Consider the following 23,042-nt stretch of genomic DNA (forward strand, 5'->3'; position numbering starts at 1 on the left):
GTCACATTCTAAGATACTAGGGGTTAGGACTTCAGTGTATGTGGGGATTTTTGGGGGGCGGGTGGGGGAGGACAAAATTCAACCCACAACAACCTGGTACCAGACATTCCTTCATCTTGAGTGAAGCTCATCAGTTGGGACCCTGGTGGACCCCAAATAAAGCTAAAATGCTTCGTGACTCACTCGTGGTCACTTTGGCTTTCATAACCCAAGTGTTACACTGGTGGCCCTCTTGTGCATAGCATATAAGGAAATGTTTTATTTTGTTGTTGTTTTTCACCTGTAAGATAAAAGATACTTCTTTACAGAAATAGCTTAAACATGTAAATAGCTACGGATGCGTCCATTTCCAGCCATAATCATCAAGGACCTTGAGGAACTAACTGCTCTGTCCCTGATCTGCTTTGCTCAAGTCCATACCTGCCATTCCAGTCAAAAGTACTTTCCTTGCTTCTTGAAGTCTGTTTTTCCTTCCTCTCCTCCAGTCTTTTGTTAGGCTATCACAGATGGCCACGGAACTCCACACTCTCATCGGCAAGCTCACTTTCCTTTCTTCTGGAAGTTGAAGTTCAAGGTCTCCCTCTTCCAGGAAGATAATCTCTGTCATCTCCCCTTTCTGCAGTTCCTGCTATTACATTAGAGCAGAATTTTGATGTGATGGTTTTCCATTGACCGCATCTCAGCTGGGATGTGTATGTGGTGGTGTGGAGAAGCAGTAATGCCCTTTATACTCAGAAAGGGATGAATCGCACCATTACCCATTAAGGCATCAGGTTACCTCTAGGGACCTGGAATGGAAGTGAGTTCCTGAAGTTATTAGGTAAGTCCTTCGGAACAGGAAGATTCTTGCCATTTTTAAGTTTGTTTTGAAAGCTATCATAGAGCTGTAGTTCTGTAAGAATGTGAAGCCGTATCAAAGCTTCTTGAGTCTTATACAAAAAATTTAAAGCTATTCATACATTCCATTAGAGGTGCCTCACTTTTGTTATTCTTTCTTTCACTTTTTCTTTCTTTCTCCGCCTCCTCTCTTTTTTTGACAGATACTAAGGGCACATCTTGATAGCACCAATTTTAAAAAAAAAACAACTAAATTAGTTATTTCTCTTTACCAAAGTATTCTTCATTATATATAATTGTTGCTTATTTGCGGAATTGTTCTAACTTTTTGTTTGGGTGTGTTCCTCATTACCAGCTAGGTTGTTTTAAGATCTCTGAGCACTTGGAAACTGTATTTCTTTGCAGTATAATGTTTATGGTGCACAGTGTTTTACATACATATTTGGGGCACAGTATTTGCTGCTTTCATTTTCAGGTTTTCTTTAAAAATCCTATTTCCTTACTGCATTCAGGACATGGACTTGCTCATGCAGAATTTTTCAGAACTACCTCAGCGTGTGAAGTGAGGCATACTTATCAGTTATTATTTCGGCAAGAATTTGTCATTGACTGGCAGTGCTGTGTGTCGGGGAAGGTCCATTTCTGCCCAGAATGAGGTCATTGGGTTTATAAAAGCAGCCACTTTCTGAAGTTTGTTTGTTTTCTGCAAATAGTCACATAAACCAAAGTAAGGATTGAGACAATTTGTAAAATGAACACATGTGGAATTGACTCCCTGACTCCGAATGGGAACAGAAAGATGTTGTCTCGTAACTGTCTAGGAGATGCACTGTGGAAGGCCTCGTCCCAGGGGTATCCTCTAAGCCGATGAGTTGACATTTCTTTGTACCCAGTGAAGTGTATGTAGAGCTGGGCATTGAACTCTCTATATGACTGTTAGTGAGAAGCCACGAAAACCTCTCACGTCTGAGGGAAGGTTAGTAAGAAGTGTCAGATCAGGGAACCAGAAATTGCTTGGATCAGCTGATGGAAAAGAGGATCTAGAGGGTGTGACTAGAGAGTGTGCAGTTTTAGAACCGGAGACGCCTTTTCCTGCCGGCAAGTCCAAGGATCCAGTGTCATTTGGAAGAGCTGAAAGATAAACCCTGTGGGGAGCAAGGGGACAAGATGGCGGCTGCTGCGCGAGTAGGATGGTCACAGCCAGGGTGCTGGGGCGTAAGTGGGTAGGGGCCTCAGTGCCCTGAAGACTCAGATTAGCTGTAGAGGCCATAGCGTAAACCTTCCAGAGTAGGAGGGACACCAAGGTCTCTGAGTCTCAGAGATGTGCTCTCTTTGTTCTCCTGTTTATGTTGGCATTTCCTGAAGTGTGGTCCCTGGACCAACGGCATCAGAATCTCCTGGGGTGCTTATTAAAAAGGTAAATTATTGGCTCCCACTACCTCACTTTCTCAAACACTACAGGGGCATTTTAAGGTCTCTGGGTGACTTAGAAGCTCACTGAAATCTGAGGACCACTGGGTGAAATATTCCTCAGAAAAGCTCTGCCTGTGGGCATCTTCGGTGACGAAGAATGAGTTAGCTTATAAAGCAGTGATCTTTTAAGTCCAGGGGTGATGTAGGCAGGAAATGTAAATGGTGCCAAGTAAGAGAATGACAGATGTATGAGTAACTGAGTCAAAACTGGGTCCAAAGAGAAATTGGGATGTATCTCCCAAGGCTGACATCAGAAAAGCTAACAGCACATGTCCCTTGCAACCTTGGTTGGCCAGAGCACTGGACCAGCTGGGCTGATGCATTTGAGCCACTCTGCGTTCCTATAGAAAACTGGAAACGGTTTCAGAGGTCAGTCTGTAGAAGTGCTGAGCCAGCTAAGATGCCGGGGCCAGCCATGAACCTCAGGGACCAGATGAAAATCTTCAAAATCTAGTACACAGAAAGCTGTTTCTTTTTTTCCCCCGGTAAAGTTTTTGCCAGGCATGTTTTTTAAGCAACTGCCTAGGGTGTATATGTGTGTTGAGGGGGGTGGGAGGAGGTGCATATGCTGCTAGTTCTGTGTACTTGTTGGGGGAGAGGACACGGCAGGGAGGAGAGATCCCTGAGCATCTCATAGTCTACCTAACGGTATGTGTATGATGAGAGTGGGTTTCCATTTTATTTGCTTTGTTGACCTTTTTCTCAGCACCTCTCCCCTACGCACTGAGTGGGCAAGACTGCCATTGGCAGCAGGGATGAGAAAGGTTCCAGGTCTCACACCATTGCTGAGACACTCCCCTCCTCCACAGCTAGACAGCTGTCTAATCAGAAGCAAGCAACTGACCAGCCCATCAGACAGTGGCACCTGGCTCCTTGCACTTCCACGTGCATCTTTTCTGCTTGCTTAGCCACAGCCCACAAACCTTGGCAGTTATTGTTAATGTTAGGAAATGACATTTGGTCATTAAAAGCTCTTGCTAATAAAATTTAGAGATCTACCCGATTTTTATTCAGCCCTCTTAAGGGAATAGGGCAAAAAGAACCATTAAGAGAAAAAGAGTAGTTAGTGTAATCTCACTTGCCTCAGTGTTTTCCCCATCATTGCTGCCTCCCCAGCCCCATTTCCTAAAGCCACGATTGGCAGTCTTTTGATATTTGTAACTTCGATATTGACAATCATATATAGCTCTGTCTCTAGCTAAGAGGGAAAAAGCAGCCCGGAAAGTCAAGAGGTGGGGGTAGTCTTAGGATTTGAAAAACCAGACAGTAAATATCCTGAGATAAAACTTGTTGAAAGCAGCAACTTGTACACCACGTAGAAAACATGCTTCTCAGTTCTTCAGGTGACGTCCAGCTGGGAGGAATGGTGCACTACAGAGAATATCAATTAGCAGAAGGTTACCAGTACACTGGAAGATAGGCACCAGTTAACAAAAAGAGGGTTAATGGGAATAATCATAAAATTGTGCCGTTCAGTTAAAAAAAAAATTCTGAGGGAAGTCGAATACGTCCAACTAGGTATGTGAAAAGAGCTGTGTGGTTGGTTTGACCCCAAATGAATTAGCCAGCTGATTAAGCTGCTTAGACTGTTGGTGTTGTTTTACCTACAATTAATAAAATTTGAGTATTTAGATTAAGAAATGAAGTCATCCTACTGCATGAGTATTAAAAGTTCTCATCCAAAAGTTCATCTGTAAGTTGAAATTTTAAAAATCAGAACACTTTTTTTTTTTCTTATAGAAACATTGTATTTGGTGAACTGGTTCCTAGGTTTGCCAGTCGAAATGTTATTAATGATAGCTAGATTCCTCGGTTAGCCCCAAAGCCCATGGTCTTCTAATGGAATTTTAGAAATGACGTTGCCACCTTCAGTTCTGAGTCTCTGTTGAACAAAGGGTTATCGTATGGTACGTTCAGTAGAGGAAGAGAATGCCTTTCTCACTTCTAATAATCATAGTGAAAAACGTAAATTGAGTGGCCTTTTGCACTCTGCCTCCTCTCTCTCTGAAGGTTGAAGATAACAAAAGTTAGGCACCTCTAATGGAACATATGCACATCTTTAAGTTCCTTTGTGATGCTCATCTCAACTGTTTTAGGTGATGACTGTTTCACCACATCAGATTCAAGAAGTTTGGGAATTTTAAAAGAGGGGCCCTAACCCAGATGCACCTCTAGTTGGAATTTTAAGTGTAAAACTCACCCAAATGAAAAGGCCCAGGGAATAGGAAAATTTTGGTTAGCCAGCCTTTCCAGGGAGCCTTTCCTGGGGAATCAGCTCCTCCAGTTTCCCTTGCCTTTCGCAGCATCTTCCACTTTTGAACCCACAGGGTCATTTTCATTTTCAGTTTTCTCCATTTTCTTCTTTACCGTGGCTTTGCAAAGGAGCCTCAGAGTAGGAGGAAGGGGGATTGAGAAGCTACTTACCTGTATAAGTCAGTTTCAAGCTTAGGACTGGTGGTGTCTGTACTGAGCAGAGCCCTCTTGGCCATCTGGGTACCAAGTTGCGAGAGGAACACTGAGAAGGATGGACTCAAGTGTAGCTGGCAGTCATTAAGCGCTTCTTCCAAGCTTGGCATTTCACTAGGGGCCCAGCAGTGATTAGCTTGCGCTGCCTTCACAACTACTCTGTGAGCTAGCATAGACAGTGTCATCCTTACTTTACAGATGAAGAGATGAGATTCAGAGATAATTGCCTTAGGTCAAGTTCAGTGGTAGATCTGAACTTGAGGCAGTCTGATTTCAGAATCCATCCTTTCAACCGTAATTGCTTTACTACCTCCTTAGGAGTTGTCTAGGTCAAAGAAGTTGTTCGGTTATTGTTGCTTGTCGGGAGGTTTAAAGGAATACCTTTGGGGGGGGTGATAGTTATCATTAAAGATTTAAAATTGGATAAAAGAAGGGGAGACTAGACTTGTATGCTGTGGCAACTAGAAGTGGTTTAGAAATAAACTGGGGCATCTGCTGTCTTGTAATGGCCCCCCACCTTCACCCCCCTATCTCTATGCCATAGAGGGAAATCTTCCTTTGGATATGAGGTTGGACAAGATGACCCATAAGTTTCTTTCTGGATATAATTATGGTTAATGAATTAATCGGTGTTATAGTGGGTACAGATGTAAAGTAATTCTCTGTACATGTTCTGATTACGTAAGTAAGTTTAGGAGAAGTAAGGTTAGGAGGGTCAAAATGGGCCTTCAGAGAAAGTCACTGTAGTGGGTTGAATAGCGTGTCCCAAAATTCGTGTCTAACCAGAACTTCAGAATGTGACTTGATTTGGAACTAAGATCTTTGCAGATGTAATTAGTTAAGGGTCTTGAGATACAATCAGAGCAGAATTAGAGTGGGCCCTAAGTCCAATGACCAGTGTCCTTCTAAGAAGAGGAGAGACACAGAGAGCTGACCACGTGAAGGCAGAGGCAGATTGAAATTACGCTACCTCGAGGCAAGAACTGCAGGAGCTGCCAGAAATTAGGAGAGCAGGAAGCAGCCTCCCTTAGAGCCGTCGGGGGAGCATTGCCCTGCTGACACCTGGATTGCCGACTTCTGGCCTCCCGGACTGTGAGGCAATAAACATCTGCTGTTGTGAGCCACTAGGTTTGTGGCGATTCGTTACAGCAGCCTTAGGAAACGAATCCAGCCATTTCCCACTGTCTCCCCATTTATATTTTAACTTCGGTATCGCTTAATATACAAATGTACCATTATAGTTCCTATACAAATCTAAGTTTTAAATTTCCTGACAGAAACTAATGACATTTGAATTGTATTAGGATGGTGATACTTATATTTAATGAACTTCTTTAAAGCGATGCCGTTCATTTCAAGGAGTAGCATTTTCTCTGTCTGTTCTTCTAAAGCCATGCTGCAGTTGAGGGGGCGGTGGGTGTGATTTGTGGTTCATCCGGGAGAATTTTATCAAAATACTCAGATGCCTCCATTAAGAAGTTAGTCCTCTAAATAACTCTCTGTCGTACACTTCTCTAAGGTTAAAAATCAGTTCAAAGGATTGGAGGGAAGGTGTCATTTTTCAATTGAGAGTCTACTAAAGCAACTCCTGGCAAGCATGAATAACAACTGCCTGACCAGATGTGGCCACTACCAAAGGCAGGAGGATCCCAGAGTGATTATACCTTCTTGAAGGTTTATAGTAATTCTGATTAATCTGTTTTGAAAAGAGAGAGACCCACGTATCTCAGGTATCCAAAGGCAATACGATTAAGATTATTAGGACTCATCTTTTTCTCTGAATTATAATTCTCACTATCAATCATAATTTGTCCAGCATCCCTGGTGTTTCTGAAGTCTTAAACTAGGAATTTTAAAAGTCTACCTGTCATAGAGTTGGGAGATTGTTCCAGAGATGCTACAAGTCTGGAGAGGAAATATAATAGATTTCAGTGAAAATAGAGATCTTGTTTCAGCTACGAAAAGGGTATGATTGATGCATTTTGCCCCAGATATCAAACTCCTCTCTAAGACAGACCCTGCCATCATCCAGCCCTGGCCAACTCCTCTCACCTCTTTATACCCCAGAGCTGTTCAACATACAGCAGTTAAAGCCCTGCAACAGTTGCATGGTTTCTAACATATGTCAGTCCATGTTTTTTCCCTCACCACGTACATAAAGTGCTTGGTCCAAGCTCTGTGCTGTACAGAGTGGGATAGTCAGGCAGGATGTGGTTACATGTCCTCAAGGGGCTTACAGGCCAGGGAAGCAGATTTATTCTTCAATTCAAATGTAGAAATAACCATGTTAGTAAGTGTTAAACTTTTGTTTAGATTAAAATACCATGTACTGAGAAGATCTAAAGGAAAGCATGTTGCCTGAGTGTTTTCTAGCGATATTCCTACACAGTCTGCTGTACTGTTGGGATCAGGGTAAAAGGGAACTTATCACTAAGTTCCACTGTTTTGCAACCAGTTTCTTGAGCCAAAAACCTTTTGGTTATGTTTTATTGATGGGTATTAGGAAGATTTTTAGTAACCATGACATAGGCAGAATATTCATGGCAAAGGTCATTTTTTTAAAAAAAGAGTCTTTAGGTAGAGCAACTGTGTATCAAATAAGGCCCCCAATTCAGTGAAACTCAATGGCACACCCCTCCCTTAACGCCTACTTTCTCTTCCGCTTAGCTCCTAAAGAGGTTGTCAGGCAGACCGTATTTCACATCCAGACGGCCACCTCCTCAGTGATGTTGGGAAAATCTCTTAACTTCTGTTCTCTCAGCTGTAAAATGGTGAAAATTATACCTCCCTTATTGTGATTAAATGAAAGAATACATATAAAGCACCTAGCTTGGTACCAAAAGACACAATAAATGCTCAACAACGTTAGCGATCAGTACGGTGAGTAACACTCAGTTCTCTAGAAAAAAATGTTTGCAGTAAGCTGTCATGGTTTAAAATGGTGTTCTCCCTTTAGCTGTTGCTTATTTCGCTCTTTTTAAAGATTGTCTAGGTAAATTTGATAGTAAAACGATCACAGATTACAGCCCCAACTAAAACAGGTAAACAAATGGCTAAGCCTACTCCCCTCAATTAAAAGTATTATTCTTGACATCTTGTCTCTTTCTAGAAAGATAACTGCTAGCGAGCATTTGCACATCAGCTATTATCGCAAGGTATGTTTGGATTTTACAGTAAGAAAGAACGAAGATGAAGTTAGAGTCTCCGATGTAGGTGATGCAGGCAAAGTTTCCATGTGTATTTCTGGGGACAGCGGAGTGAGATAACCTAAGATTTTAATGGATAAATTCTGGCTTCAGTATTTACAATTTCCATACTACCTTTCGAAAAATGTATTCAGGCAGGATTAAATTGTTTTTTAGATCTGCATCTCTTCCTAATTTGCTTGGTACTGGAAGTTCTCCTAAAAGTAGGATGATGGTGTAATTTGAATAATTCTTATGTAACTGGGAGCAGCTACTGGGTTGCAGAGACAAAGCAGAGCAGGGGCTGACTGGCACCCTCCGTGCCTCGAGGTGAGGACCTCCTTCTCCAGCTTCCCTGGCTGGAGTGTAGAAAAGGCAGTTTGCCCATTCATTCCTAATTTTTCCCCCCATACTAGAAGTTACAGTGCCTGGTTCTGGACTTTAAAAAAAAAAAATCTACCATTCTTCTTAGTTCATTCTTTTGTTCTATGTCCCGATTTTTAAATTGGGCAGAGAGTACTGTTTTGAGATTAAATCTAGTCCAAAATGTAAAGGAAATATCCAAAGACTTGAATTTTAGGATTTTTTTTTGAATTTTAGGATTTTTAATGTCTGTATGGAGAAATAGAAATTTTAAAACTGTTTTTGTCCGCCTCCTGCATTTTTTCTGTTTCAGCAAAATGATTTGGTAACGCACAGGTTCCCTGAAGCATCCTTGCTGCTACTTTACATTCACACAATCCGGAGAGCTGCTACTTCACATTCACACAATCCGGAGAGCGTAGGAGATCCTAGGTGGCTTGCAGGCCACACCTGGACCATTCCCGTCTGCTCTGTCAGGACAGGGGTTCACAGCAGTGTTTTTCCCTTTCCTGTGCCGGCAGTGCTCATTGGCTGCTTTGGTTTAGGTGGGGTGGGTGCAGAGAGCTGGCCCCTCATCACTGGTCATCGAGTGTAGAGTCTCCTGAAGCCAGTTTCCATTTAGGTACAATTGTCTTCACCACTGTGTTTCTTTGTCGATGGGTGGGAAGAGATGATGTCATTTTCTTGTGCATTTAGAAGGACAGAGATTTATGAAATCCAGTTTGGGTACCTGTCACTAATAAATTAGGTTAATCTGATCATGATTGAGAATGAAAGATTGCATGTTTGATTTCATGAAGCAAAGGTAAAGGATATTTTATATGCTACATAGTGAAACTAAATATAAGGAGAGGAAAAGGGGATGGAAAGGCTCAATGGAGCTGTGCTGCTGTGGGGTGTGTGACCCCCATACCCGACCCCCCAAATTCACAGAGGTTCCGGGTCTCCTTTCTACCGAGAGCTAGAACTTGAATCATACTGTCCCAGGTTTCTTGGAAAAGAAGGTCCCTCTGAAATTTTCAACTTTCAATCAGTTTCAGATGAAACTGATGCTTTGTGATTAACTTGAGCAACAGAAAATAAAAGGTCTTCAGGAAGATGAATAGCTTCACTTTTTTTCTTCTTGAGCAACAATCCCTACTTTAAACAAAGAGTATTGTGAAATAATTTTTCTTTTGAAAAAGAAGTCCTGTCTGGCTTACATAAATACTGAAACTGTTTCCCAGATTCCACTTACTGCAGAGTGAAGTTGTACGTTAGTTTATCTACTTCAGAAAAGATGAAGAGAGGAGTGAACCTTGCCAGCACTTGGGTTGGTTACCTTCCAAGGCACCCAGGTACTCCAAGGCTGATACCATCAGTCCTGAAGTGATTAGACAGCAGTAGTGCATGGGCTGGCTCCACAGGAGAGAGGAGAGTCTCTGGGCTGCTGTAAGCAGTGGATAGTCAGTCTAAATATACATGAGAAATCCCACAGGGAAGAAAACTTGTTCCTGCAAAAAAAAAAAAAAAAATTGAAGAAATGCTTACCCAGGTCAAAAGAGGAACAGTTCTTTAAGTATACTGGGAGCAGGGTTCTCATAACTTTGGGGATTTCTGAAGGAAAACCAGCTCGTCTTAGAGAATGAATATGAGTATAGCCACTGTGAAGCTTTAGGATAAAACCAGACACTGGAATACATGAAAGGAAAATCTTCCAAGTCTCTAAGTTTCTTTGTAAGGAAACTGAGGGTTGAAGTTTCTTGGTTTAAGTGAGTGAATTTGTGACATACATAGGGAGACTAGAGAGTGGGCGGACAATTCTAGAGACTTTTCAAAGGTTTCTAACCTAAGCTTATTAAATTGCCATTTGACCCTGAATGTACTTCTCTGACAGAAAGGCAACAAACTGCTATAATTAAGCTGTTATGTATCTTCTTGTAGATGGTACAGATAGTGATTGTGTTATTCACAGATTTTTAATATAAACACAAAAATAGAGTGGTGGCATTCACAAGGATTTTTTAGGAAGTTTGAATTGTAAATTTAATAGATGGTGTGAGTTTCCTTTTTTTTTTTTTTTTTTTTTGGTAAGCAGGAAATTGGATGTCTAGCATACACTTGGACATCCAAGCAAGCAGTCTAAAATATGAGGTGTAAAAGAGGCAGTACAAAATACATACTTTTTCTATGATACCTTAACAAGACTAGCACATCAGTTTTCCTTTTTAAGACTCATTGAGAAAACTTGGCATGTACCATTATAATTGCTACAATCCTTGTAGCAAATAAGGGCTGGTGCCCTTTGACAGCACTGGTGGGAAGGGAGACCTAGTCCTGCCTTGAATTAGCTGTACGACATTGGACATATACATGCTTTGACTTCTTTGGGCCTCAGAGGGGTTTCCTGGAAAGTAAGGTATTGAATTAGATCAGTGTTTATCAACATTTTAAAAGTCAAGCCTTCGTGAGTAAAAATAAAAATACTGCCCCTATCTCCACTCCCCACCCATCTCTTAATATTCTTTTATACTTCCAGTTGAGAATTACGGGACTGCATGATCTCTGATGTCTCTCTCAGCTCTGGAAAGCAGATGAACAGAGGTTTTCATTTCATTTTATGGGTAGATGTACCTTGCTCCTTCTTAAAGTTGGAAAGGGCCCTTTCCAGAATTCATTGTCACTCACCAAGAGTATTTATTGCCCTGAGTCCTTCCTGCCTTATGCATGGGCAACACCCAGAAACTTGCTAGAACTGCAGAATCTTGGCTCTACCCAAGTGGCTGAGTCAAAACCTGCATTTTAACAATGCAAGTGATTCCTGTGCGCATCAAATTTTGAGAAACGCAGCAGAGCACTGTTTTGTAACCTGCAAGTGGCAGCATTAGTGGGGTGTGGAATCAATTTAGTAGGCCGCTACTAAGTCGCTACCAGCATTTCTTATTTAAGGAAATAGGCAAGAAAAGGTACTGTTAGGGTACATTGCATAGGGTAAAGGAAAATAACTTCTACGTCTTTGCCTGTATGTGTATACAGTGTTTCAATCTCAGGCAAAAAATTAATTTTTTAGGTGGATCTCAGGCAAAAAAAAAAGCCACTATGCTTTGTGTCTCAGAGACAGTGTGTCTCAGAGACAACCATCTGGTTAATCCCTTCTACTTGCTCACAGACATTTACGTAGAAATACATACACAGAGATACATAATAAAAAGCTGTCCTACACTAATTATCCGTATTGTGTCAGATGTAAACTGCTAAATTGTACCATGAAAAAGCAATAAATGTGATTATTAATTTTTTTGAGTTGTAGTAACTCAAAAATTTTTCCTGTTGATGTTTTACTTTGGCTATATACAAATCACAGCACGGTCAGATACGATTTCATTTTTTGTATTATTATTATGGGAAGATTTCAGATACTTGTTCAGTTTCCTGAAAGTACAGATAATGCTTTTTTCTCCAGGGACTGATTTGTGAAACCCATAATGCTGCAAGCTTATTCACATGTCCCTTTGCATCTTGGGAAAAAAAAAAAAATTGAATAAATTCATTTGGGGTTTTTTGGGGGTAAGCTGGCTCATGTTTTTCTAACTTTATGTTTAGTTAATCACTTTACAGTACTTTCAATAAGTGTTGTGTAGTGTAAAGAAAGTATATTTTTAAATAGGTAATTTCCACCCTGAGGACTTTGCAATCTCAGCAATAATTCTTTACTTACAAAAAATGCTAGAAAATACAAACTGTACTATACATAGAGTTTTAAAAACAGCTCATTAGAGAAATGCAAATCAAAACTACAATGAGATATCATCTCACACCGGTCAGAATGGCCATCATCAAAAAATCTAGAAACAATAAATGCTAGAGAGGGTGTGGAGAAAAGGGAACACTCTTGCACTGCTGGTGGGAATGTAAATTGATACAGCCACTATGGAGAACAGTGTGGAGACTCCTTAAGAAACTACAAATAGAACTACCATACGACCCAGCAGTCCCACTACTGGGCATATACCCTGAGAAAACCATAATTCAAAAAGAGTAATGTACCAAAATGTTCATTGCAGCTCTATTTACAATAGCCAGGAGATGGAAGCAACCCAGGTGTCCATCATCGGCTGAATGGATAAAGAAGATGTGGCACATATATACAATGGAATATTACTCAGCCATAAAAGAAATGAAATTGAGTTATTTGGAGTGAGGTGGATGGACCTAGAGTCTGTCATACAGAGTGAAGTAACTCAGAAAGAGAAAAACAAATACCGTATGCTAACACATAATGGAATCTAAGGAAAAAAAAAAGTCATGAAGAACCTAGGGGCAAGATGGGAATAAAGACACAGACCTACTAGAGAATGGACTTGAGGATATGGGGAGGGGGAAGGGTAAGCTGGGACTAAGTGAGAGACTGGCATAGACATATACACTACCAAACATAAAATAGATAGCTAGTGGGAAGCAGCCACATAGCACAGGGAGATCAGCTCGGTGCTTTGTGATAGCCTGGAGGGGTGGGATAGGGCAGGTGGGAGGGAGGGAGATGAAAGAGGGAAGAGATATGGGAACATATGTATATGTATAACTGATTCACTTTGTTATAAAGCAGAAACTAACACACCATTGTAAAGCAATTATACTCCAATAAAAATGTTAAAAAAACAAAAACAGCTGGAAGGAAGTTGACCATGCTGGTATCCTAACTCCATTGGGGTGAGGCAGGAAATTCAGGCTTTGCAGAGGTGTTCTGAGCTGTCATGATAAAGGTAATGCTGCACTTCCCTTAGGAAATTTCCTTTTTTCAATTTATTTTGAGTAAAAAGGAAGAGTTTGTTCTTGTCCCTTTGCAGGGCTCTGTGTCAAGGAACAAAACAGGTGTGGATTTGAAAATTCTTCATTTGAGACCCAAAAGGAGAATAAAAACACTCTCTATGCACCTGCATTCAGAATCCAGGAGAGTAATCAATTTTGTACCAGGAGTTTGGCAGGATTTTCTGTTTACCGTGTTCCAATAGCTGGTTGTTATGAACTTTCTTTTAAGGTGGTTTTGGAGCTATTACATGGTCTTTTGATGTATAAGAAATTAAATAGAATGTGAAATGCAACTTTTTACTGATTACATGTTGAAACAGAAAGATGTGAGGCTGTTAACCAACAAAAAGTCTCAATAGGTCCAAGTTATTCAGCTATAATATTTTCATCTGAAGACCACTCTGGCTCTAAGAACTCTGAATATTATATCTTTAAAAAATTTTTTTTTAATTTGTTTCTTTAAACTTTAGTTGTACTTTAAGTATAGCTTCTGTATTTACTGTATTTCCTCACAAACATCTGTGGCTAAATAGGGACTCTGTGCTTGGCTTAAGTGGCGTAGGGAGGTGAGACCACAGTGCGACTCCTGTCTGTCTTCTAGCTGCGCATGTAGTTGGGTGAGTCTTTTCTCGGGTCTGCTGATTCAACCTCTTACTCCATTTCTCTGGCTGTTGGTGCAGGTAGATAAGAGTACCCAGGGGCTTGGCTGGGTTTTGTCCTGATATGCCTTAGCTGGAGACAGCCAGAAGCATTATCCAGCCTTAGAATTCGGAAATGGAAGGGAGCTTAGAAATCACCCAGTCTAACCTGCTCATTTCCCAGGCGAGGACCTTGTGCTGCTCAGAAATGATGCTCCAGTTACTGGCCGAGTCAAGACTGGACTCCAGATATGCAGATTTTTCCATTCAGTCATTTTTCTTTTGTATGTAGAGAGGAGGGGGGAGAATTTCCTTAGGTTTATGTCCCCCACAAGCTATGCTCTTCATTTATCATCTTAAAATTTTCTGTTCTCCCTGTGAGACTCTGAACAGTCATGTGTGACATTATATCGATATTCTATATCGATTTCTAGGTAATCCTCCTACCTTTCTAGTGTCATCCCCCCCACACACACCTTCTCCTCCCCAAACATCAGCTTGTCCTAGCATACCCTTGAGCCAACCAAGGGAAAAGACCAAGGAAAAGAGGTTGCTCTTTTCCCTGGCTTCATGAAGAATGATGCTTCCTATCTGTATCTTGGTCGGCTCTTCTCCTCTGCCCACACACCCACCCCTTTCAGGACTGCCTTTCCTCTGTTTTTAATGACTTGCCGTTAATATCCAGCTCCCTCAGCCATCTACTCCCTCAGTGAAGCCGCCTTCAACCTTTCTGTCCCAGGCCCTCTCATCCCTCTCATCTCATCTCAGGGATGAGCACTTGGTTGAACTCTTAACTACTTTTAGAAACAATACCATACCACACCATTTTACGTGATGCAATTAAGGGTAGATAAGGCCAGGAGCCCACTGTTAAAAGCTTTTCCTTCCTAATGAATGTGCTTTCTGGTAAGGAAGTTTTGAACCCGTTGCCTTAAGCCCCTCACTTACTTTCTTGGCCTTCCAGTTTTCCGGTGAATAACATACTTAATGCCTTCAGTGCGGAATCTTTATGTTGTTTTTTGTTTTGCTTTTAAAGATTTTTTTTTTTTTGATGTGGACCAATTTTAAAGTCCTTATTGAATTTGTTACAGTATTGCTTCTGTTTCATGTTTTGGTTTTTTTGGCCGCGAGACATGGGATCTTAGCTCTCCCACCAGGGATCGAGCCCACACCCCCTGCATTGGAAGGCGAAGTCTTAACCACTGGACTGCCAGGGAGGTCCCTGTTTTTTTGTTTTTTAAAGACTTTTTTTAAAGAGGAGTTTTAGGTTTACAACAAAACTGCGAGGGAGATACAGATTTCTCACCAACCCCGGGTCCCACACACTCATTCACTTCCTCCGTTATCCGCATCACTCGCCGGAATGGTACATTTTAAAATTTCAGTGCACGTCTGAAATTTATTTTTTTTTATCTGATGGACTTAGGTAAAGAGATTTCTATGTAGAGATTGCAACTTTACATTTAAGGATGAGATTTGATAACTATCTTAGTGAATATTAATTACAAAGCCTTGGGAATTTTTAGTTTTAGATTTTTTAAATAGCCAACATAACAACATGGACCTCTCTGCTTCGACAGACAGAATCCAGCAAAAGAATACTGAATAACCTATTGCTCAGTTCCATAGTTTGAGGCTACAGAGTTTGTTTCCAAACAAGGAACAGTGACAATATGAGACCCAGTTCATTAACTAATTAGCTATGTGATTTTAAGCTTTGATATCCTGGCATCCAATGGGATTACCTGATATCTGCCCATTTGTCCTCCTTCCCACATGATGGGCGAGTAAGACCCTGCATGTGTGAAGGGGCACCATTGTTCTGGGCTAATGTCGGTGCTGTCCTTTCGCCTCCTGGCCTACCCGGAAGAACATCTGCTTCCTGGCCAGCTTCTCGTCCCTCACTAACTCACCTCCCACTTCTCAGCTGTGTACTTTCCCAGCTCCCTGTGCCAGGAACTTTATCTTTCTCAGTTATTATTCCTAGCCCTTTTGGGGCCACTCAGATGTCTAAATGGAAACAAACCAACAAAAATGTTCTGACTGTGACAAAATTGGCCTATTCAGATGATCTGCCCCCCCACCCCCGTTCCATAATTCCCCTGAATTATTAAATTTCCTTTGTATCTTGAAAGCTTTGGGAGAAGAACCAGTATATGGCGTTAGTTTGGTAGACAGTGCCTTTGTGTAGTACTCAGTTCACGCCAGGCTTGATACTATACTATTTCCTGGAGAAATGATGATGTCCATGACTTCTGTCTGCTCTCAGGAGCAACTGTAATGATTATTTTGCTTCTGGATAAAGGAGATAGTTGATGTGGTAAACCTCCCTGCTGTTTGGTGGTGGGGTGTGTGTGTGTGTGTGTGTGTGTAGGGGGTGGCAGGGTGGGGACAGGGATTATGGATTATAACCTTAAACTATGAGGATGACAGCCTTAAAGAAGACTTGAGGGTAATTAAAAGGCAGATACTAGGTTTCCCTTCCCTTCAAAGTATATTCTTAGGAAAGTTACTAAGTGAGGGGGTGAGGGAAGAACAGCTTCAGCTATAAGATTGGTCAGAGCACTATTCTTGAGCCTATTAGAAATAGGAAGGAAATAAGACAATAGAATTTATAGTGACAGGTCTTTGTTTTTTCATTGTTCTTTGCTGAATAGAAATCTACAACAATGTACATGATTACTAATATATTTTTAGTTCACACGTGGTTAATCCCGTTTTTAAAAGAGACTTAGATTTGCATTTATATAGAAGAGACTTCTCAATGTGCATTGGGGTGAGGGGTGATGTGATGGGGAGGGAAATAGATTTACCGTACGTGTAGTTGCGTGTCTGTCTTTTAGTGTAGGAGGTGAGTGGGCTTTCCTGGTGGGATGGAGGCATCAGAGCTGTCCACACAGGAAGTCTTCCCTGAGTGCTGTCCACACAGGAAGTCCTCCCTGATTGTGGTCCACACAGGAAGTCCTCCCTGAGTGTTGACAAGCCCTCTTCCTGCTGGTGCCCACACCCACTCCTGCAGGGAGTGCAGAGAGGCTCTGCTAACAGAGCCACCCATTTATTCACCACCAACTTTATTTTTCTATCACTTTAGGCATGCGAATTCAGCCTAGTTAAATGTTATTGTGAAAACTGAATTAGCTTGTTTTCCCTGCCCTTGGATAGATAACTTGATAGGTATCTTGTTTACCTGACCTGAAGCAGTGAGATTAGGCCAGAGAAGGCTGAGCTACAGACTCCTAGGCTCTTGTGGGATGGGTCAGCACTTAGCTGTGGTCATTCAGCCACCCAGTTCCTTAAATAAATAGGTTGAATTTGTGAAAATTGTCCACATACTTCATCCAGGGGGTGGAAGGTGGGGAGTGTCTTTTCAAATTCTAGGGCAGCTTAGGGGTTTTTGAGAGGCAAAATGTAAAAGGACAACCAGTGATGAAAATGGAGTTTGATAAAATATTGTCCACTTGTAAGCTTTTTTTTTCTTTCTTGTTTTTTTTTTAAGTCTGCGGTTCATGCTGTTGAGGCACTTGACTACAAAGTGTAATTGCTTTAAATTGATCAGGGTTCTGAAGTGTAGATAAAGACTTGTCAGTGTTTGTGTTTCAATCTGGGAGTGAGGGTGTCATTCTTCACTGGTTAAGTGGAGCCTTCCTAAAATGGTGACTCTGATGTTCGGCTGTAACGTGCTGTAGCTTTCCAAAATTGTTTGCAGAATTCTTTTAATGAAAAGATTTATAAGGTCGAATTTTAAAAACTGACCTTTTTAAGGGTTTTGTTAAAAAAAAAAGCACAAGTTGACTGTTGCTCATTAAATTAACTTAAAGGCACCTTGGAATTTTTTTCTTAAAAAAACTTAGCCACCAATGGTATTAAGTGTCATATTTCAGAAAAACTTCAATTTCATAATTTAAGTTGCAGGAAGAATGGGCACAGAAAAATGAAATAATATTAATAGTTCATTTAGGATATAGACAGTGTTTTGGGTGCCATTCAGAGTACAGATCAAGGGCTCTGGCTTTGTTGTCCAGCAGATCTGAGTTCAAATTGCAGCCCTGCCGCCTACTAAAAGTGTGACCATGGCACATTACTTAACGTCTCCTGAGACTCAGTTTCCTGATCTGCAAAATGGGAGAACAATAATGCATCTGTCTCGTTTGGATTAAGTAAGATGACGCATGGCACAGTGTCTGGCACATATGAAACATGCAGGATATGACAATAATCATTACCCTGCTCTTAACAATTATCATTAACCCATTCTGAATATTTTGGAATAAACTCCTTTATTGTGTTTGCATTTTCTTCTTTGAACATGAGGAAGTCTTTATCAGGATTTAAATTTTTAATTTCAATGAGTTCTAAAAACTCAATCTTTGATCTAAAAGTTTCTGTACCAGAAAATGGAATATGGACAACTTGGACTAATTTAATGCTTCTTGTCTTTAGTCATCACCTATTTCTGAGAGTTGATAATAGGATTCATTTGAATTTAACCTTGGTCACCAGGACTCACCAGAGACCAGTCACCCTCCTCAGGATGCATTCGGGACCTCCCTTCTCCCAGGGGGGATCGGAATACTAGGAGATTTCTTTCCCCCAAAGAGTAGGTTAGAGAGAAAGTGGGGAGGCACAGACTGTATGTGCTCCCCACCTACTTCCAGCATGGGAAAATATTGCTGTCATAAATATGGAGGCCGGTCGAAGATGCATTCCATCAGCTATGTAGATCACGGCTCTGCTTCTGCCAAATATAGATACATAAATAAAAGCCTGCTCCTTCATGCCCAGGAGATCTTCAGATAACTCACACATCCACATGTTTCTTTTCATTGGGTAAGTCTATGTCCGACACTCCACTTTCCACCCCAGAGAAGAGCAGAGGTGAGAGCTGAGGCAGACTTGGGATGCAGTCTTTCAGATGCCTGCTGGTTCACTTTCTTTGGGTGGTGTCATCCCACTGCAAGGTGGGCATGGACCCAATCCACAGCTTCTGTCAGACCCCTGCAAGGCTTACCCAGGTGACCACGTTTCGTCCCCCGACTGCAGCGCTGAACACACCAGGTCCTATGGTGAAAAGCTGTGTTTGAGGCAAGCACAGGCTCTCGGATGTGAATCAGAGGCGAGTTAAGAAAAACTACAGTCTTGCCTAGATGTCTACAACTGTCAGTTGTTTGTGTAAATCGAAGGCTAGGGACAGGGTGGCAATATATGTGTTAACTTCCCAGCCCCTCTGTTCTTCACTGAAGTGAGAAATAGAGGGTGCCTTGTTGATGGCAGGTTGCAGCTAGCAGTTATATTGAGTGACTTTGGAGAAGGGACACAGACCTCTGTGTGGCACAGCTGGGAGGTCGGAGGTGCCAACAGTGGCAGAGCAGGAGAAGGGCTTAGTTTATACCTGGAAAGCTGTTTTTATCCCTTAGAGACAAACCAGGGATGAGAGGAAAGGATTTGAGTTCAACTGCTTATTAAGGGCATAAATCAGATAGACTTGATAGGATATGATCTCAGACAGGTTTTGTTTGGATTAAGCTGTGCTGATGTTCCTGGTTCAAGTTCAGCCTTCATTTATACATTGACTGTTGTTAACCCTTCTTGCACCTCTCCTTTCTGAAAAAGAATCCCTTGAGATAAAGGGGTGTTTGGACTCTGATTTTAATTTAGCAAGGGCGCTGGGCAGTGAGAAGAACCATCTTCATAGTATAGGCCATGAAGAAATGGTTACATGTCTAGATTCATGAGGTGCCCAGTGCCTCAGGGTACTGTGGAGTTAGGGTGGCCGTGGCAGAAACTGGGTGCAGAGCCAGATAATCTGTCCTGGAAAGTTGAGTTTGCTGACAAGGTCAGCAAGGTTATATTTATTGCAGGGGGTCTACGTTTTGAACTTCCTAAAGTGGAATTTAATTGTGTCCTAGAGATGCCTCATTTTCTTGTTTATGGTAGTAAAAATCAAGCTGTAAGATTTGAAAAGTTTGTTGAATGTCTAGTGACTAATTTTACATCTTCAAACTGTTACTCAGTGTCAGTGATGCCCTTGGTTAGTCTATTTATTATTTAGAAGATGTGAAGTAAAAACAATTCCTGTCCTGGTGTGAAACTGCAGAGCATTTGCTGTGAGGACACTTTGGGGTGTGCTGACTTCCATGTCAAACTGAACCATTTAACTTCCTCAAAGGTCATGTGTGTGGCATAGGGACAGAGAACTGTGGTTTCTTTCGATTGGTTAACAATTATCTGATGTGAGTACATTTTCAGACATTCTTCCTAGGTGGCTGCCGACTGAAACCACACCGAGCCTGGCTTGCAGGCTTTGTAAAAGTTACCTTGGTGGCTGCCAGGCCTGGGAAGGTTTCCAGCTTCTACACCATTCTCACAGGGGTTAAATTTCACAAGGTTAGCCAGAGCGAAAGGTAGCCGACCTGTGAATCTCATCCAGATGTCTCAAGGAAGCCATGGGCCTGTCTTAGAACTAGGTGAAGTCTTCCTTATTTGAGCCTCTTGACTGAACTCTAACCTTCTTACACTTGAAGAGTAATCGTTTTTTTTTAATCCCTAAGAATCATCTCAATAAAATTGTCAGCAAGTTTCAATCAAGTGTCCTTCAGAATTTGAAAACCTTTTCAAAAGTCCGGTGATTTCTAAATGACTGTAGATTAAAATGATATTATCAATAACTTTATGCAAGTTCGTTTTGAGTATCAGATGTGTTCCTTAAAGTATGTGAATAAAATCTTACAAAAACTTAGTCCTGTTTCAGGTGTAGGTAGAGAATATTCTGCTGAGTAAAATCCTATTATTCATGTTGAAGGAGAGGGTATTTTTGTAGAATGAACAGATCTTTTTTAAGGTGTAAATTAAAATCTGCGGTAAAGTAGCTGGAGATAAATCTGTATGCATATCTTGGTAACTTCGCCTCGGTTGGGAGGTCATACAGCCTCTGAATGGTGCCGAATGGGTTCTGTCTGGCGTTCTAACGCTGCCGTCTTTGTTTTCCAGCAGTCTCTGGTCCCAGCCCACCCCATGGCCCCTCCCAGCCCCAGCACCACCAGCAGTAATAACAACAGTAGTAGCAGTAGCAGCTCAGGATGGGATCAGCTAAGCAAAACGAACCTCTATATCCGGGGGCTGCCTCCCAACACCACAGACCAGGACCTGGTGAAGCTGTGTCAGCCGTAAGTAGAAGTCGTTCTTGTGTTTAGCTCCTAAATATCTCCTTGATCATATTACAGAGTGAGATAAATTGTGTTATAAGAGAGGTTTAGTACAAGACAAATCTGGGAATGCTCATTCTGGTCACAGTTGACAGGGTTTCTAAGTTTTGAGTCCTTGGATGCTTTTTCAGTCAGCATTATGATCAACAGAATGCCTATATGATAAGATAAATTGGAGCATTTGCTCAGTAGAATTTGACTTTATTGGCGCATGAGAAGCAGGCTATGAATTGTTTAACAACACGGCTGGTTCCTTTTTGAGGAGTGCTCATATTTTGTGGAAGCACCTCTCGGGGCCATTCTGTCTCATCATAAGAGAAACTTTCGTTGTCACCGTTTGTCAGAAAGGTAGTTACCGTCTAACTTAATCCTAAATGGGTATAAACGCTAATGCCAGGGGGGCAAAGGTAGTCTGTCTTCACTCACACCTGTAGTTTTGTGGTCCGGGTTGTTCACGCTCAGCTCTGGGCATTCTTTTTTTTTTTTTTTAATTTATTTATTTTTAGCTGTGTTGGGTCTTTGTTGCAGGCTTTCTCTAGTTGCGGCGAGCGGGGGCTACTCTTCGTTGTGGTGCGTGGGCTTCTCGTTGCAGTGGCTTCTCTTGTTGTGCAGCACGGGCTCTAGGCACGCGGGCTTCAGTAGTTGTGGCACGCGGGCTCAGTAGTTGTGGCATGCGGGCTCTAGAGCGCAGGCTCAGTAGTTGTGGCACACGGGCTTAGCTGCTCTGCGGCATGTGGGATCTTCCCGGACCAGGGCTCGAACCTGTGTCCCCTGCATTGGCAGGTGGATTCTCAACCACTGCACCACCAGGGAGGTCCTCAGTTCTGGGCATTCTTATGCCCAAAGTTCCTATTCCTCTTCTCACTGCCCCCCGTGCTGTGTCCTGAGATGAAATGTGCATACATGTATAACTTTGTTCCAAAGGAAATTTGCATTATATGCTTGTCGATAAATAGAATCTAAGTATGCTACTTTGCTGCAATCACATTAACTAAGGAAGAAAGCACCCGTTTAAACCAAGGAGCCAGAAGCACTGTACATTGCAAAGATCACAGTGTAAAGACTAAAAGCCTCCAATCCCTTTAAGCTATAAAAGCCTACACGTACAACAGCCTCTTTTATTTTTCCAAAGACAATCGTGGTCCCTCACAAACAGAACTTTATATAACTGTGGAAAAGGACGTCCACTAAAGAATGTTTCCTGTTCCCTGAAAAGTATTTCCATTTCTAAACACATGATTAATAGCATCTTATTTTTGTTGTACTGGGTAAAGTATAAATTTATTACTTCTTGCTTTAAGAAAAAAATTTTTTTCAAAACTTACTTGGGCAGCGTTTGCAAACTGGAACTAAAAGTAACATCTGGCCTTCCATCAGGAGCGCTGGTGGTTTTGCTCTGTCGTGTTTTTAGAGAGGAGGGTGGGACACTGGGAGGTGGTTCGTCAGCATCTGGAGAGCCTTCGGAAGGCCGCCACCCTCAGGACCCTCCCTCCGCCTTTCCCGTGTTACCCTTCTGATCAGCCCCTTTGGACTTTGTCTGCAGCCTTTGCTCCCAGGGCAGTGAAATAATGTCCTGTGCTAGGGATGACTTTGAAAGCAAGTCCAGCTCTTGGGGTTTGTCATGCCTGACCGGAGTCAGATGGAATTTTGCCAGGCACGCCCTGCCCCGTTGCAGCTGTTCAAGACCACAAATAGGCCTTTTTGCTATCTTGTCTGCTGTTGACCTCTACAGGCATCTTCCTCTGCTTTTGCAACATAATTACAGGTAGACAGAGCACCTGAAGTCTAAGGAGCTAAAAATATAACTTTGTAGGACACAAAAGAATGAAATGAACCCTCACATCCTTGAGGTGTAAGAGAAGGGGAAAGGATTTCAGAAGACAAATTGTTCCTCAGCTAGTTTTGAATCCTGTAAGGTGAGTTGTAACATTAAGGGGATAGAGTTAAACAACCATAAAATACTAGAGTAATACCATGTTTTATATGCAGTAAATATGTATTTGAAAAATTAAACCAGCAGTTTTTTTTACTGAGTCAAATCATATTCCAAATGCAGCAGAAGAGCATTTGATCATCTTTCCTGAAAAATT

General features: G+C 41.7%; 1 protein-coding gene across 17 annotated transcripts in view; it reads left to right on the top strand.

Moving 5' to 3' along the window:
* Positions 1–23,042, top strand: part of RBMS1 (RNA binding motif single stranded interacting protein 1) — a 213,007-nt gene that overhangs the window by 97,362 nt on the left and 92,603 nt on the right. For 13 of the 17 annotated variants that reach the window (XM_027130122.1, XM_027130248.1, XM_027130133.1 and 10 more), the window contains exon 2: positions 20,738–20,913. In XM_027130122.1, the coding sequence (XP_026985923.1) occupies positions 20,738–20,913 (176 nt within the window). The remainder of the gene's footprint in view (positions 1–20,737; positions 20,914–23,042) is intronic. The other 4 variants (XM_027130129.1, XM_027130151.1, XM_027130131.1 and 1 more) reach the window with 1 other exon arrangement.

Source organism: Aethalodelphis obliquidens, unplaced genomic scaffold (genome assembly GCF_003676395.1).
Source record: "Aethalodelphis obliquidens isolate GAN/ISIS:26980383/991018 unplaced genomic scaffold, ASM367639v1 scaffold2, whole genome shotgun sequence".
NCBI lineage: Eukaryota > Metazoa > Chordata > Mammalia > Artiodactyla > Delphinidae > Aethalodelphis > Aethalodelphis obliquidens.